General features: G+C 35.0%; 1 protein-coding gene across 1 annotated transcript; it reads left to right on the forward strand.

Moving 5' to 3' along the window:
- The first annotated feature begins 8,462 nt into the window (after positions 1-8,462).
- On the forward strand, positions 8,463-9,395 carry LOC102972768 (olfactory receptor 5D13-like). The gene has a single exon (XM_007088795.2). The coding sequence runs from the start codon at positions 8,535-8,537 to the stop codon at positions 9,393-9,395; it is 861 nt and encodes a 286-aa protein (XP_007088857.2). The 5' UTR covers positions 8,463-8,534.
- The last annotated feature ends 9,601 nt before the right edge of the window (positions 9,396-18,996 follow it).

Consider the following 18,996-nt stretch of genomic DNA (forward strand, 5'->3'; position numbering starts at 1 on the left):
ATTTTCTGTTTTTAACTTTATATAAGTAAAACTGTACAGAATATAACTCTTTTATTTGTTTTCTTTTTTTGTTATCTGGCAGCTTTTGATCAACATTGTGTTTATAACATTTATTCATCTTGTTGTCGCAAATTCCTCTACTCTTTTTGCTGTATGATACTTAATGTATGAATATGCCCCAAATTTTATACATAAAGATGTTGATGGCTTTCTAAGTATTGTTTTGTTCCATTTCTTACTTTTCAGGTATTATAAATAATGGCATTTTGAACAATCCTGCATATTGTTTGGTGAACATAAATATTTCTGTTGGTTATATATTTGGGTAAATTTTCTGGTAAATTATGCATGTGTTCATCTATTTTAGATTTTGTAAAAATATGTACAAAGCAAAGTCTCTCTGAAGAAAGCTCATGCAGCTATGATAATATGAGACATTGTAGGTTTTAAGTAAAATAAAATCACTAAAGACAGAGGATTATTTCACAGTGATACAGGGATTTACCTAATAAGAAAAGATTACAATTCAAATGTCCATTCATTCAACCAGAGTCCTTCAAAATAAGTAAAGGAAAAAATCCAGAGCTATAAGAAGAAATAAACAAGTCCTTCATCATTGTGGGAGATTTTAACATACTTTTTTCAATTAATGAATAAATAAGCAATATGATGTCTAAGCTCTAAGTGACATAATTTATGTATTTGACCTACTTAACCTATATAGAATATGACTATCAACAAAATCAGAACATATGTGTTTTTCTGTGCATGTAGAAAATTTACCACAATTGAGTATTTCATGGATCATAAAGCCAACCACCACAAATTTCAAAGGAGTCAAATCTTTCAGAATATTTTCTGTGAGAAAATTAAACTAATTTAGAAATCACTAATTTATTCTTCAATTTTAACTTTCCTGAATCTTTTTGCTTATGTTTCTCATGTTGATAGCACAGTGTTAGGTTTAACTTTGTCATTACATCTATTAATATAATCAATGTGTTCTGCTTCCATTTTGTTATATTTTATGTCATACATATGATATTTTACATCATGTATATGCATATGTATAGATATGGATATGGTGTGTGTATGTAAATAGATAAATGTTTTTTTCACCATTTAGCTTTGGCTTGAGTAAGGTTTGTATTTTTGTAAGGATTTTTATCCTTATAATAAAATCCTTATATATTATTAATCCCCTTTTGATTTGTGTATTTACTCATTACAAATAAATTACGATGGATTGTTAATGTTCTTTATTCCTCCAACTGCGTGATTGTGTAAGTGACCGAAAGCCGACCCACATTATTTCTAGCTCAAAATTAATCCATGTGAAAACAAAGATAAAATTAAAGGTGAGTCAGTGTTTGAATGTGGTCAAACGATTTACCATCTTTGAATATTTGTTCCCTTGTCTCTGAAATTAAGGTATGTGGAATGAATAGTCTTCAAGGTGTATTCAAGCTATGAATGTGTTTTCTATTGGTTTCCGTTCCTCTCTTTAAAGCAAATAATACACAGGGATTTTAATGTCTTGATTCAAATTTTGGTATCGCCCTGCCATCTAGTGGATATTCTATTTGTATCACTTATAAGAAAAAGACAACTCTGACTCTATTTTGACCACATGAAAAAAATCTACCAATTACAATGTAATTTCTTTGAAAAAACACAAATAGATGATAATCAAATCTGCGATGTTGGGGGTAATTGAAACCAACATTTCATTCTCATTACGTCAAACTAGGATAAACTTTTTAAAAAATTAATTCTTGTGTAATAAGAAATAATACTGGACTGGGATTTAAGAGATTCATTATCAAGTCTACCTTAACTCTTTCATCTTTTCTGAAATATATGCCATACTGGAGACTCAGCTTAGATCAGGGAAAGATGAAGAAAACTGCCTGTAATTACATTAATTGAGATTTATCTTAGATACAGAATATTAGTCACGGGCATATAATTTATACTTTTTTTCTATATGCCTGTATATCATAGATGGATATTGGAGGCTATTTTGAACTGAATTTCTAACTTGTTATGATATGCCATATTTATACACTTACATGTGCTTTTTTGAATAGTCCCCTCATTTATAGATAATAAGTAATAGAGATTGAATTGAACCAAATCCTTAAGGAAGCAAGATTAGAAAATGTCTATTTAATTATTATAATAGTTACTTTTATTGGAAGGGCAGTTAAGCCAACCTGTGAGATAGGTATAGGTTATGGGTTTTGAGAAGCATAAAGACAATTTAAAAACAACAGAGTATTTTGAGAACTCCAAAAATGAAGTGATCTTAGTGAGAGCTCCTACCCAAAATGAGGATTAGTCACAGAATAGGACAAATACAGAAGAACGTTATGGAGTTTTATCTGCATTCTTCCTCTTGAATCACACCCTTCATTCTACTTACATTAAAGTTTATTTATTTATAGTCCCTACTAATACCCTATTAGTGAAATTGAGCAACCCAAGGACTCTAAATAATCATTCATGCTATTCTGGTTTTGGACAGTATAGAGAGAAAGTTCTTATTTTTTTTTTTGGTTCTAAAATTGTTTTCCCTGTGTTTTTAAAATTAATGGAATTTATTTTCTGTCTTGAAGACGCAGGAAACAAAGCCAGTCTTTTATTTTTATTTATTTTTTTTTACACTTTAGCCTTGAAATATATAAACATCATTGGTCAGAGTCCCCTTTTATTTTTCTTCTGTATTTCAGATGTCTTCAAGCCCCTGACTGGCTTATGATATATATATATATATATATATATATATATATATATACACACACACACACACACACACACACATACATAGGTATGTATATATGTATAGATGATATAGATATAGATTTATAGATATCACTGTTAACTACTTGACTTTGTAGAAACCTATACAAATACCAATGATTATTGGAAATGACAGCCTACCTGTATTGAGATGCCATCAAGAGCATTCTGCTCCCTTCCAAACTAGAATGAAAACAGGAGTTACCTGTATCTGTCTACATGATCTATTAGTGCAGCCAAATTGAATGCTGTGATTATATTAGAACTACGTCGGTTTCATTCACAATGCTTGTACCTTTTTACAACCAAGCTCTTCATTATTCCACTCTTGTCCTATCAGCATGGAACCCTGTTACAAGGTTCAATGACCTACAGTGGTTCCAATTGCATTCTTTATACCATTTGGCCCCTCTGATTCTCCAATCTCATCTGCTATGCTACCTGCATAAACTCTATTTCTAATTGATAGAAACGTAAGCATCCAAATTCCTACCTTGGCTCAGGCTACCTCTTCTGATTGAAAAGCTTTTGGTTTTCTCTCTTGTCCCTGTAATTCTTTCTTTTTTTTTTTTTAAGTTTATTTATTTTGAGAGAGAGAGAGAATGCGCCAAGGAGGGGCAGAGAGAGAGGGAGAGAGAATCCCAAGCAGGCTCTGTGCTGTCAAAGCAGAGCCTGATGAGGGGCTCAGTCTCACCAACCATGAGATCATGACCTGAGCCAAGAGCTAGTGTTGAACGCTTAACCGACTGAGCCACCCAGGTGCCCCTGGTCCCCGTAATTCTATTCTAACATTATAGTTCATCCCGAAGTTCAAATTCCTATTATGATTTTGCCAATCAGTAAAAATCTTGGACTTTATTTAATTATTTCAGCTTCTGAAGAGTACCCCTAATGTACTCAACGAAAGTTTAAAGTAAAAACCAAACCAAACTGAAATAAAACCGAAAAACCTTACGCACGGTGATGATGTAGAAAGGTGCAGTGTCTTCTTTTCAAGTTCTTGTTCCTCTCACAATACTTACATTATAATAATCGCATTATTATAAGCCACAATTTGGAAGCAGCCTAGGTCTCTCTATCACTACTCAGAGAATATCTGCCTACCAATCTGGAAATAACTTTGGAACTTACGCAATCAAGTAATAAATTTCTATTGCGTGGTTTAATAAACTACATCCCACAAACCAAATCTGATTTTTTTGTGTTTTTTTAAAATAAAATTTTATTAAAACAGAGACATGCCTATTGAGTTGTGTATTGCCTATGACCGTACTCATGCTACAACACTGAATAGTGGGGCTTGGGACTATATGGCTCACAAAGCCTAAATTATTAACGCTATGGCTTTTTATGAGAAAAGTTTGCTGACGTGTTCTGTTACAACAAGTCACTGAGATTGAGATGTTTATATGTTAAGATATGATAGATTCTTAAATAATAGATATATTACTCTTTCCATAAACCCAGATTATAAACTGAAAAATAGAGTAATAGTTTTTTTTTTTCAATTTCAATAATAAGTGTAAACATTGAACAGTATTGTGGTCACATTTGGAAGAGTAAAGCAAACTGTCTCAGCTTAAGAAAACCAATGGTTTTCATAAAAATGAAGCTTGTGATACAATGTTAAATTTTTAAAAGGATAATGAACAATATAACTAATATTCTTATTGCATAAATTTCATACCCCAATACATACGGATAAATATATAACCTTATATAAAGAGTAATTCACAAGTACCACAAAGAATAAGAGTAGTTATCTCTGGATTGTTGCATAGCAGCTGATTTTTCTTTTTGACATGGCGGCATTTGACAGGTATTTAAAGACAAAATGTAGGGTCTGTTTCAACATTTTTAAAAGAGCACTGGATTAAAGTTCATGATGAAATGATTCCCCAGTCTTCAGAAAAAATTATATGCAACTAAAATATCACATGGGACATTACTTCATTTAATTGCTTTGTGTCTGCTAAGGCAATACTTCCATCATATTCTCGAGGGTTGACATCCCTAGGGTCTTGGTGGAATATATGCAAGATAAGTTTAGTGTTAGGATTCAGCTTTCTGATCTCCCTTTCTCTCTGTCATCTCTGAACTTATTTTTAATAGATTAGAGGAAAATTCATTTCTCTGAAATATTCATTACAATATACTGCAGACTTCTTTGACTATTTTTTCAGGTTTGTTACTTTTTTTTTTTTATTTGAATTCTCAGCAGGAAGTTTTCTGGAGCCCATTAATCACAACAAAGAAGCTTCAGTAAATGAGTAAGCCCAATTATTCTGTGCTCAGGTGAGTTGATTCCATTCTTACGTATTTTAGTTTAGAAAGAAAATAGTGTGTACCAATAATCTTTGTAGGAGACAAACACATTTGTAAATCCAAGCATCCTGATATACAGTTCAAGTAACTAACTCAGTTCTTTATCTCTAACCACATTTATTATTATTCACTGACCTACATCACTAAGAAGTTATTTTCAGCTTTATTGCACCACAGTATTCTCATCTTTCTCTTTATAAACAAATTGAATTTTAATAACAATAAGAATTACACGTTGCAATATATCATTTGTGATATGTGATACTCCTCAAAATAATTCTCAGAAAAAAAGAACAATTTTGAGGACGAGGCCTATATTTTATAATTTTACAGTTGCTAAATGCCTATTACGGTGTCGAGTACATAGTAGAGGTGCAATGAGAAAGCATGATAGATGTCACTAGAGAGGAGGGAGAGGGTGTGCATAGCACCTTATGTGCTCATTCAGCTGAACGTGCTGGACACTTCCTGGAGCCAAATGGGGGGCTGTGAACTTTGACCCCAAGGCTGCTGGTATAAATATAAGGAGTGCGGGAGGTGGAGTGGAAAGCTACATGTGTGGAAAAGATACGTGGGTAAGAATGAGCTAAATATACATCAGAAATCATAGTTATCTTCAAATTTTTGTATTTGAGTAAATTGACACACAATATTGCATTAGTTTAATTTCAGGTGTACAACAGAGTGATTCAACATCTCTATATGTTGTGCTGTGCCCACCACAAGTGTATTACCATCTGTCACCATACACAAAATATCGTACAATATCACACCACATCATACATCAATGGACCTAGAAAGTGTCATGCTAATGAAATAAGTCAGACCGAGAAAGATAAATACCATTCAATGCCACTCATATGTGGCATGCCAAACAAGACAAAACAAAACAAACAAAACAAAAAGCCAAGTAAGTAAACTAACAACAACAACAACAACAAAAAACAGATTCAGATTCAACAGATTCAACAAAAACTCTCTCTGAATACAGAGAACAAACTGATGGTTGCCAGAGGGACGTGCCGGGGCAGGCTAGGGACAAAATGGGTGAAAGGGGGTGGGAGATACAGTCTTCCAGTTACATTTATTTTTGATGGTGATGCTATCCCCCTCAGTTCTGAATTGCTCAGGCTTTCCTACCACAGACAGAGGGAACTAATACAAATTTTGGGAGAAGTGTGTTCAATTCTGGAATTGGCGCTTACTGAGTTTTATATTAAATTGAAAAATACACTCAGGAAATGATAATAAATGTGGTGGAAGATGAAGTCACAAGTATCAAAGGACTCTTAAAAGAGCAATTGAAGAAGAAAAAGTGCAGGGGAATGGGAATGATGTCTTTATATATATGCTTTCCTTCATACTTCTAAGTGCTATATCTGGTCCTAGAGGATAAAACCGGAACAACTGAATGAAAAGCACGGAGAATTTCATTTTGGCTGATAATACGGCATAGAATTTTCACTGAATTCTATGTGGAATGGCCTTCCCTGTTGTGCCTTGTGCTATTGTAGATTTCAGTAAGTGGTCAGGAAGTGGGTTTTAGAGTAACTAATTACACTGGCAGAAAAAGGCAGTTTAGGCATTTTGGAGGAACACAGGACAATTTAAGAGAACAATTCATTGCTTCCTTTCTTCCCTCAAAGGTCCTTGTTTTATGCTAATTCAGGAAGTTCAGGATTTTCACTATTTCTGCTTGTTTTGTAGGACTTAAGATGTGTCTCAGTGCATTGTGTGTGGTAGTGATTTAATAGGCATACCTAACTTTTTTACTATTATTATCAACTTTTACCCCAATACATGTGTATTATATGCCTGAGTTTACTCTTTCACATGCTCGTATATTTATTTATTCAATAAATGTTATTGAGTATCCACTCTGGTTCTGGTGTCCCAAATTTGTTTTCATGAATTTTATTTTGCCGTGGAACAGACGATGATAAATGTTAAATGATTTTTTAAAAAGTAAGATGTAATCATGTCACAAATGTGGATGAAATTTGTATTTTGAGGGCTTATCCTTCTTATAATGGCCCCGAGAGTATGACCATGGCCATGAGAAAAGGGTCAAGTGGAGAGAAAGATTTTGTAAGAGATAAGAAATTAAGAGAAAAGGGTATTGGAAGGATTATCTTTATGTTTATGAAATCAACTCAATAAAAAAAAAAGAAAAAAAAGAAAGAAAGAAAGAAAGAAAGAAAGAAAGAAAGATCCCTGGTCAAATAACAACCACACTGTAATACTTCAGGAAGCAGGTGGCCATCTTTGGAGGTTTTGAGGTAGACTAAGTTTGATGATAATCTGGTAGAAAGATTTCCAGCATAAAAAAATAGCCTGCACATATTGTAAATAAGTTTATTTCTATCACACATGTCATGAAATATCTGATATTACAATGCACCAAGAAAGGGTAATAGATTTTCACAATTTTCCATACTTAGGGAAATGTGGCTGACCAAGTATGCTACTTTTCTGTAGGACATAGCTAAAATGTGGGGACAGAAATGTGTGACGGAGTATAAGAAGTTTCCTGGAAAGGGAATTCAAAAATAATTATAGCAACAACAGTAAAAAAAAATGTAATCTGGTCATTTCTCTGGATCATTAATTTTCTTTTGAGTTCTAAGTTCCCATAGACAGGTTAGGCAGGAAGAGATTGTAGAAATTTATGATATGTGTGTCTACCAAGAGAAGCATTTTTTTGTTATTAAACATCTTTAAAGTTTATTTATTTATTTTAGAGAGAGAGAGAGAGAGAGCACAAGTGGGAGAGGAGCGGGGGAGGGGGGAGACACAGGATCTGAAGCAGGCTCCGGGCTCTGAGCTATCAGCACAGAGCCTGACGTGGGCTCAAATTCATGAACTGCGAGATAATGACCTAAGCCGAAGTCGAATGCTCAACTGACTGAGCCACCCAGGTGCTCCTAAGACCAGCATTTTAACTAAATTCTGATTCATGAAATAAATCAGACTGGTCTTTCTCATGAAGTCACCTGCCTCTGAAGATACTGGGTCTGATCATTCGAAATATATCAGGGGCAATTCTATTTTTGTTCTGTCTCTCTTGACTGCCGTCTTTTATTATTCTATTTGTGCAAATTTCATATTTACCCTGTAATTGTGATATTAGCAAATTCTAACTTCATTTTTCTTTTGTTTTCTTTCTTTTTTTTTTTTTAGTAAATTCTAACTTTAAAAATAAAGGTTGAAATCAAGTATTTTCTACAAGACTATTTATGGATAATCACTAAGTTTCTCCTTATTTCCTCATTTTAACCTTCCTTATCTGGATTTTGTTTCTGACTTTTCTGAGTCAATTTTCTTGTTTTGTCCACAGGAACCAAGAAAACCAGAGTGCTGAAGTCACTTTCATTCTCTTGGGCTTTTCAGAATATCCAGAACTACAGATGCCCCTGTTCCTGGTATTCCTGACCATCTACACAGTCACTGTTTTGGGAAATCTGGGCATGATCATGATTATCCAGATCAATCCCAAACTCCACACCCCCATGTACTTTTTTCTCAGCCATTTATCTTTGGTTGATTTCTGTTACTCTACAGTAGTCACACCCAAACTATTAGAAAACTTGATTGTGGAAGACAGAACCATCTCCTTCACAGGCTGCATCATACAATTCTTCTTTGCGTGCGTATTCGTGGTGACAGAAACCTTCATGTTGGCCGTGATGGCATATGATCGATTTGTGGCAGTTTGTAACCCTCTTCTGTACATAGTTGTCATGTCTCAGAAGCTTTGCTCCTTGTTGGTGGGTGCATCATACTCCTGGGGTATAGTGTGTTCCCTGACTCTTACTTACTTTCTACTGAAATTATCCTTCAAAGGAAATAATATCATAAATAACTTTGTCTGTGAGCATGCCGCCATCATCTCTGTGTCCTGCTCTGATCCCTACATGAGCCAGAAGATTATTTTAATCTCTGCCACATTCAATGAAATAAGCAGCCTGGTGATCATTCTGCTCTCCTATGTTTCCATTTTTATCACTGTCATGAAGATGCCTTCCACTGGGGGGCGCCACAAGGCCTTCTCCACGTGTGCTTCCCACCTGACCGCTATCACAATCTTCCATGGGACCATTCTCTTCCTGTACTGTGTTCCCAATTCCAAAAGTTCATGGCTCATGGTCAAGGTGGCTTCTGTCTTTTACACTGTGGTCATCCCCATGCTGAACCCACTGATCTATAGCCTCAGGAACAAAGATGTGAAGGAGACAGTCAAGAAGTTAATCAATACCAAATTATCGTGACACATAATGTAAAGTGGCTTGTCACGTAAAGACTTTTGAGTTAGTACACATGACCATTTGACGACCTACGTAAATCTTCGATTCCTTTTTAAGTCATTGAAGATTGAGTTTATAGAGTTACCCTGAAAACAAATGGTTTATCGTGGGGAAGGTTACATCAAATGTAGTCTAGTCAATTAAGAGCTGATCAACACTCACACACTAATTTTAAAAGTAATATTTCTTCAATTTTACACAAGGAACATTGATACATTACAAATACAAAGAAGGCGTATCTCCACCCCACTAAAGTTCAGAACACTGCTTAGTAAAATTGTATTTAATATAAATTTTATTTTCTCTTTTTGTATACAAAATATGAAAATAAAAATTAATAACTGTATAGTTCAGAAACAGCTTTTGCTAAATCTAAATTTATCATTCCTCCTCATCTTGCGTTGTGAGTTAGCTATTGATGCATAAACACAATGACATAAGATTTTAGTCATATGTCATATTAGGTAATTATTTATTGGTTGATTGATTGGATAGCCCTGCTAATATCAGCAAAATCATCTTGGTTAACTTGATATCGTCTTGTCTAACTGGACAACTTACTTCCAGTTCATAGATCTGCATGGTGATTGGGTAGCTGTGCTCTGTGGATCTATGGTCCCCTTTGAACCACGGGGCTAGTTAGAGGATTTTCTTGCAGTGTTCACGGCTGAATCACAAAAAAGAACGCGATATAACAAAAGATGCTTCAAGTTCCCTTGTGTATCATGCCTATCAACATTCTATTAGCCAATGCAAATCACATAGCTGAGCACAAAGTCGATGGTTGCCAAGGTATATCTAAGCTGCAAGACTGAAAAGTTTCATGCCAAAGAGCATACATACAGGGAGTCATGAAGAACTGGGTCCAAAATTTCAATATTCCTGAAGTTTATGGTAAATCTTACTTCATGGAAAATATCCTTCTCCTGTATTCCAGATAAATATAATATAACTGTCTTAATTTGACAGAACTTTTAAATACATTGGTGCACCATTTGATTGGCTTAACTACATGACTGTGTTGGTTATTGCTTGCAGATTGTGATTGATGACTCCCAGGAGAGGTAACGTCTTGGTAAATTTCCAAGTAGCATAGTTTCAATCCAACTGCACACTATATTACTGGCTTCACCCAAATCATGAGGTTTTTATTTCCAAATAAAATATTCCAATTTCCTTTATATAAAGCTTTGCTCTTTATAAACCTATTCATCTGATTGTTTAGCAATACGTAACAATATATGAGCAAATCATGATATATAATTATGGTCTTTTGTGATTTATTTAACTTTTAATTCTCTATTAACCAAGTATCAAAAGCATTCAACCAATTCCAGTAGAATACCTTTATAGGCTGTGTGTGTATGTTAATACAAATATTTTAAGGATAGAAAAAATGTATTTAGGGAGTGTGCGAAAACAGTATAGAATTAACTATATGTGGCATATGATATAGAACTTTGGATTTAAGATGTTAACATTTAAAAAATATCATAAATGTGAGGTAAAATGTTATTTTGAAACTAATTGGATTTGTGCCGTGCAGGACAAAAGTAAACTCTACAGAAAGATCTCTGAATAACTGCAAAATCTTTTTAAATAGGTTACTGGTTTATTCTGGAAAATGCTTTTGAATGGACACTTATTCACACAAATGTAATACAGAAGTTCTCCAAGAATTTCAAAATTAAAATTTTAATCTGAATGTGCACATTTTAAGTGATAAGTGTATGATTACTAATGTATATTATTTCATTGGGGGTTCTATAAAGTCATAGTAATGAGCTATTTATTTCTATGTATGTTATACTCTTCTTTAACTTTTTGTTAGTAGTTTGGATAGAGGCAAATTTTTTGTTTGGTTTCTGAAGGCCGTGGCAAGACTCTTGGTAAAGATATTCACAAGATCATCTTGTACAACAAAAAATGTACAGAAGTAATAGCCACTTAGTGGAGGAACTGTTATAAGTTGAATGTTGACCACGTTATGTACATATTAATTTTCATATTGTGTTTAGTAATAAATAAGAGTTCAGGAAATTTACTAATGTTGGACATTTGGCTTATGATATGAATATTTCAGTGGCGATAGGTGATATTTTTATTGTGTATCTGGTATTTCCTACTTCATCATCTTAGAAATAGATGGAACCTGAAAGAGAAAAAGGAAAGCTACATGGACAATTAGAGGAAGGGATTGTGGCTCTCCTACATCAGTGCTCTGTTTTCTGGATATTACTGCTTAGTTACTTAGTTCATTCAAGTTGAGGATAGTCTTGAAGAAAAAAGTTGCATTCAAAGCACAAGGGATGTGAAAGCAGTCCTGAGTTTGTGCCTCTGATAGAAGCAAAATCCTGGAGTGATTTTCTGGTTGCATTTGGTGTTTATTTCCCTACTGCTATAATTGAAATTCCAGGAAAGCCTTACAAAAATAAAAAAATAAAGCCTTATCTCCAATGTAAATAGCACATTAGAGAAGATATAATTCCAACTTTACATACATTTATCCCAGCAGGCAAAGAAGGGAACACTTTCCAGTTCATTGTAGGCCAGCATCCCCAGATAAGGAAATTATAGAACAACATATCACAAATATGCATGGACAAATATTTAAAAGAACAAATAAAATTTAGTGGTATATAAAAAAAGTAAATACATCACATACAAGAGGGAGTTAATCCAGGAATGCAGGAATGATGTATAATTTGAGTCCATTATTATAATTTGTCCCATGGACAAAATAATGTAGTGAAACATATAGTTACCTCAACAGATGTAGAGAATGCTTGATGGAATTAAGCAACTATTCATGATAAAAATACTCAGTAAAGTAGGAATATAAAGGACAGATTGTTAGAAGGAAGAACTCATTTACTTCTTTCTGGACAATAAGGCATCAATAGTGTGTAAGACTGGAGCACTAGAATTTTAGTTAGGATGAAAAAAGACTATTTGCCTTAGACATATTTGAGCTAATTACTGCAGACACTTGAGGCAGAGAGAAAACATAGGGTCAAAGTTCATTTCCTTTCGATAGCTGGCTTCCTTTATATTGAAACAAAATTTTCATAAAATTAACCATATTAGAGTCAAAAATTCAGTGCCATTAAAACATTCACTGTATTATTCAACCAACACCTCTACCCAGTTCCAAAATATTTTCACCATTTCAAAAGCAAACGTCATACCCATTAATCAGTTTTTCTCCATTCTGCCTCTCCACCCAGAACCCGATAGTGACCATTCTGCTCTCTGTCATAATGTATTTATCCATTCTTATATTTCATATCATGCATTTATCCATTCTATATATTTCATATTTCATGAGTGCCTAGCTTCTTTCATTTGTCATGTTTTCAAGGTTCATCCACATTGTAACATACATCAGTACTTTATTCCTCTATATGGTTGAACAGTCATCCATCATATGTGCATATTACAGTTCGTACATCTGTTGAAGTACATTTATTGATAGATATTTGGATTGCTTGACCTTTTGGCGATTGTGAATAGTGCTATTATAAACATCTATGCACAAGTGTCTGTTTGGGTGCCTGTTATCAACTGTATTCAGCTACACCTATTCAGTTTTTGCCTAGAAGTGGAATTGCTGGGTACTTGGAATTACCCAAACTGTAAGGTTAAAAGGCCCCATACCCAAGACTACACTCGCTTTTGACACAAATTGCAAGTTAGAGGAATCCCCAAAACCACCCTTAGGTTTATTAATTTGCTAAAAGTTTTCAAACAACTCACTGAAACTCTGTTTATCCAGTGATAAACCAAATAAACCAAAATAAGATCAATCATCTGAAGGAAGAAACACACAGAACAGAATCTAGAAGAGATCCCAAAGAGGAGCTTCCAGTGTCCTTGGACATGTTACCATTCCAGCTTCCACGTGCGACAATACACATGGATCATTGGCAATTAGGGAAGATCACACAGGCCTCAGTGTTCAGCTTTTATTACGGTTCTATTACATAGGGTTGATTTATTGACTGTCCACATGGTTGATCTCAGCCTCCAGGTTGACTGTAGACAAAAGACCACTATCGGCCAAGATTGACAAACGTGGTCAGCCCCAACTTAAGATCAGGTGTGGCACTGATCATAAAGAGACCCTCCTATCAGGTAAGAAATAGATCACCTCCAAGAAACTGAGACTAAAAGCCGGACTTGCATTTGTGCGAGACCAATTTTTTTTTTTTTTTTTTTTTTTTTTTTTTTTTTTTTTTACTACACATTGAGTCTAATAGTCTATTTATGTGAGGAATAACCAAACTGATTTCCACAGTGCCTGAACCATTTTGGGCTTCCAAGAACAATGTACAAAACTCCAGTTACTCTATATCATCACCAATGTTTGCTACTGTACATTTTTTTTTCCTTTTTAAATTGTAGCTCTCCAGGGGCGCCTGGGTGGCTCAGTCGGTTAAGCGTCCGACTTCAGCTCAGGTCACGATCTCGCGGTCCGTGAGTTCGAGCCCCGCGTCAGGCTCTGTGCTGACAGCTCAGAGCCTGGAGCCTGTTTCAGATTCTGTGTCTCCCTCTTTCTCTGACCCTCCCCCATTCATGCTCTGTCTCTCTCTGTCTAAAAAATAAAAATAAATAAATAAACAAAAATAAATTATAGCTCTCCTAGTGAAGAAGTGGCATGTCATTGTGGTATTGATTTGAATTTTCTTAATCACTAAAGACGTTGAGGATCTTTTCATGTGCTTGTGGGCATTTTTAGATCTTGGGAGAAATGCCTATTTAAATCATTTGCACATTTTCTAACTGGAAAGCTTGACTCTTGGGTGTTTGTTGTAAGAGTTCTACATATGTTGTGGATTCTACTCCATTATCAGATATATGATTTGGAAATCTTTTCTCCTATTCTCTGATTTCAATAATAATGTGTGGTTGTTTTTTTTTGATGCACACAAATTTTAAATTTTTATTAAGTCCAATTTATCTATTTTTTTCTTTTGTCATTTGTGCTTTTGGTCCCGTATTTAAGGATTCATTGCCAAATCCAAGGCTATAAAAATTACAGCTAAGTTTTCTTCTAAGCGTTCTATAGGTTTTGCCATTACTTTAGGTCTTTGTTCAATTTTGAGTTAACCACTGTATATGGTATAAAGTAGATGTCCAGGGATGCTGGGTGGCTCAGTCAGTTAAGTGTCCAAATTTGGCTCAGGTCACGATCTCACTGCTCGTGGGTTCAAGCCCCACATTGGCCCTGTGCTGACAGCTCAGAGCCTGGAGCCTGCTTCAGATTCTGTCTCTGTCTCTCTGCTCGTGCTCTGCCTGTCTGTCTCTGTCTCTCAAATATAAAATAAAACATTAAAAATATAAAATAAAACAAAGTCGATGTCCAACCTCGTTATTTTACACGTGAATATCCAGTTCTCCTTGCCATCATTTATGGAAAAAATTCCTTTCTCCATTGAATGTTCTTGGGATACTGTTGAAAATCAATGGTTCATGGATATATGGGTTTATTTCCGGATTCTTAATTCTATTCCTTGTATCTGTGGAGTAAGTTGTGAAATCAGGAATCATGAATCTCCCCCCATATGTTCTTTTCCAAGATTGTCTTAGCTTTTGGACTCCTTTTAATTCCATATGGATTTAAAAATCAGTTTCCATTTCCACAAAATTACCTTTGGAATTTTGATAGAGATTGAGTGCCCTGAAACTGTATATAACCTGTGATGCTATGGCTAACTTAACAACATTAAGTGTTCCACGCTATTGCAGGAGGGACAAAACTTCTCTGCTCATCTTAAATTTTCAGCTAGGCCTTTTTAACAAAAAAGGTTAACAAGAGGGAAACAAAGTTTATTAATGCATGCAGTGCACATCACATGAGAGAAGTTTAAACATAAAATAACGCAGAGACAGCTTAGAACTGCAGCTTTGATAACATCTTCAACAAAGAACAATGAATGTGTAGAGAGTCGACAGGACAAAGGAAAACAGTTGTAGGCTTCCAAGGGTAGCAAACTGTGGGAAGGTCATGGAGAATATGTGCAGGAAAGGGAAGCCTCTTCCACTGTTGGTGGGAATACAAACTGGTGTAGTCATTCTAGAAAACAGTAGGGAAACTTCTCAAAAAGTTAAAAATAGAACTACCCTGTGGCCCAGCAATTGCACTACAAGCTTTTTACCCAAAGGATACAAAAATACTGATTTGAAGGGGCACATGCACCCCGATGTTTATTGCAACCTTGTCACCAATAGCCAAATCATGGAAACAGCCCAAATGCCCATTGACTGATGAATGGATAAAGAAGAAGTGGTATATATACATACAATGGAATATTACTCAGCCATAAAAAATAATGAAATCTTGCCATTTGCAAAGATGTGGATAGAGATGGAGAGTATTATGCTCAGCAAAATAAGTCAGTCAGAGAAAGACAAATACCATATGATTTCACTCAAATATGGAACTTAAGAAACAAAACAGATGAACAAGAGAAGGGGAGAAAAGAGAGAGGGAGGCAATCCAGAAGAGACTCTTAAAAATAGAGAATAAATTGACAGCTGATGGAGGAGAAGTGGGCAGGAGGTTGGGCTAAATGGGTAATGGGCATTAAGGAGGGCACTTGTGATGGGCACTGGGTGTTGTATCACAAGTGATGAATCACTAAATTCTACTCTGGAAACCAGTATTACCCTATATGCTAACTAACTAGAATTTAAATAAAAACTTGAAACAAACAAACAAAAAAAAGGAAAGTAATGGAGTAAGATTGTTTGCAGATTTCTTTGGGCTGATAAGTGTCTGTCTCTAGTAAAAAGAAAATTTATATTCTGCTTTTTGGCAGAAAAGGGGATGGTACAAAGAGCTTTCCCTGCATTTGTTGCTCTGCTTGCCTTCAGCTCAAAAAAATTTTTTTTAATATCAAAATGCATATTTTAGCAGGGCATATTCTGGATTCCTTCCCTATGAATGCACCGTAGCTTTTCATTTATTTAGATATTCTTTAATTTGTTTCAGCAATGTTTTGTAGTTACAGTATACACGTCTTTCACCTCCTTTTAAATTTATGTCTAGGTATTTGATTCTTTTGAGTGTCATTTAAGTGGAATGTTTTTCTTAACTTCCATTGAGGATTGCTCATTTCTGCTATCTAGAAACACCGCTGATTTTTGCATGTTTACTGTGTGCTGTGAAACTTTGCTGAAATTGTGTCAACTGAGATGATCATGTGGTTTTACTGCTTTGTTCTTAATGTGGTACATACGTTAGTTGGTTTTCCTATGTGGAACTACACTTGTATTTCTGGAAAAATATCACTAAGTCATGTGATATGACCCCTTTAGGATGCTGTTGGATTCAATTTGCTACCCTTTTGTTGAGGAGTCTACCAAACATTTTAAAAAGCGTTAACACCAATCCTTTTAAAACTCTTCCAAAAAGTAGAAGAAAATCTTCCAAAGTAATTTAGTCCAGCACTATTACCCCAATAGTGAGGCTAGACAAAGACACTGCAAGAAAATTACAGATCAAGATCCCTGATGAACATAGATCTATATCGTTTTTTATGTGTGGATCCTCAGATGTATTGTTTCAGAGACTGCTGACTATCTTTTATCCCTGATTTTCTTATGCATTATATAAATTGGACTCGATAAAAGTTGAGCTTCTGAAGGATGTATTTACAGAGTTTTTAACTGCCTCTTCTATACTTAGAGAATCATAACCTCAGAAGCACCATGTTGAAGGTGAGCCAGGGGTTATAAGAAACCTGAGCCCCGAAATTACTATATGGAGCATAACTGCCTAATATTCAGGAATGCAATTTGAATCTTCCATTAGTGAGAAAGAAATATGCTCTTACTGCATCTGGCTACTGGTATTTTTGATTTGTGTCTTTCATGCATGTTGGATAGAATTACCAAATTAATGAATATATCATCCTTTCCATAAATTGGTATTTTAGGAAACCTACAATCCAAAATTATTTCAGAGTCAACAGTAAATATAAATATCCGAGGACACCGTACCTGTATTTGACAGGCCAAAGCAGATTGTCTTCTATTAATAAAACCCATAGTGTGACTAGAAAAGGAAGTTTTCAGTGTATTGCTAACTAACTAATTAAAAATAGACAATGTAATTTATTATTTAGAAAGCTCTATATTACCATACACAGGGACATAAGTATACTTTCATAGGAAAATAGAAAATATAAATTCAACATGAATTACAATGACTATCTCTAGACTATTACCTATTTTTTTTTAATTTAAGAGACAGAGAGAGAGAAAGAGAGAGAGAATGCAAGTGGGGGAGAAGTCTAGAGGGAGAGAGAGAATCTTAAGCAGGCTCCATGCTCAGCATGGACACCAATATGGGGCTCGATCCCAAGACCTTGGGATGACGACCAGGGTGGAAATCAAGAGTCAGTGCTCAACTGACCGAGCCACCCAGGTGTCCTGCTAGACTACTGTCTTACAGGTTATTTTTTTCTCATGCATTTATTTTTTTTAATCTGTTTAGTGTTTATTTATTTTTGAGACAGAGAGACAGAGACAGAGCATGAGTGGGAGAGGGGCAGAGAGAGAGGGAGACACAGAATCTGAAACAGGCTCCAGGCTCTGAGCTGTCAGCACAGGGTCTGATGCGGGGCTCGAACCATGAGATCATGACCTGAGCTGACATCAGATGCTCAACCGACTGAGCCACCCAGGAGCTCCTTTTTCTCACACATTTCTGTATTTTACATCAATGTAAAGATATATAGAATCTTGTTTATTTTCCTTAAGCTTAATGTTGATAATGCAAACACCTCAGGGCTTCAGGAAAATAATACACAACCAGGATATCACATGGGACGTGTTACAACTAATTACTTGAATTACAGTCTGCAAGGCAGTACCTCAGTGACATTCTCTAGTCTCTGCATCCCTAAGGTCTTACTGGCATATATTTGTGACACAGTTTGGTGCCCGGATTTAGTTTTCAGGTGTGATCTTATCTCTGTTATTTCTGAGTTGTCTTAATAAATTGGAAAAAAAACAAGTAACTATCTGAAACATTTAATGAAACATACTGTGGACTATTCTCGCTTTCAGCTCTGTTTCTATTAATTAAATACTTTGCAGGAACATTCCTGGAGTTCATTCATCCAAGTGAAGAATTCTTCCCTAAATGACTCACGCAAGCCTTTCTGCATTTAAGTGAGTTGATTTTGTTTTACTTTAGAAGGAAAATATGGAGTTCCAGTAATCTTTGCAGGAGACGAGCACGTGTGTAGGACAAAGTGCCCACAGACCACTTAGTTCTGTGCGCAAAGGGTTTGTGGTATTGTATTCTAATTCCTTCTTTCTTTCAAATGTTATTCATCCTGTTTTCCTTATTTTGCAGTCACTCTACAGCCAGCAAGGCAACAAACATTTGGCAAATCCAGAATAACAATAATAAAAAAAAAACAATCTCCAAAGAAGAAAATAATAATAACCTTATTTTAAATGATAAACTACAGCATATGGCACTCGTCAGTTATAAACAGTAGAGTTTATAAAAAGGCAAGAAACAATGAGCAATGTCTCTAATAGTAGGTGG

The sequence above is a fragment of the Panthera tigris genome, chromosome D1 (genome assembly GCF_018350195.1).
Source record: "Panthera tigris isolate Pti1 chromosome D1, P.tigris_Pti1_mat1.1, whole genome shotgun sequence".
NCBI lineage: Eukaryota > Metazoa > Chordata > Mammalia > Carnivora > Felidae > Panthera > Panthera tigris.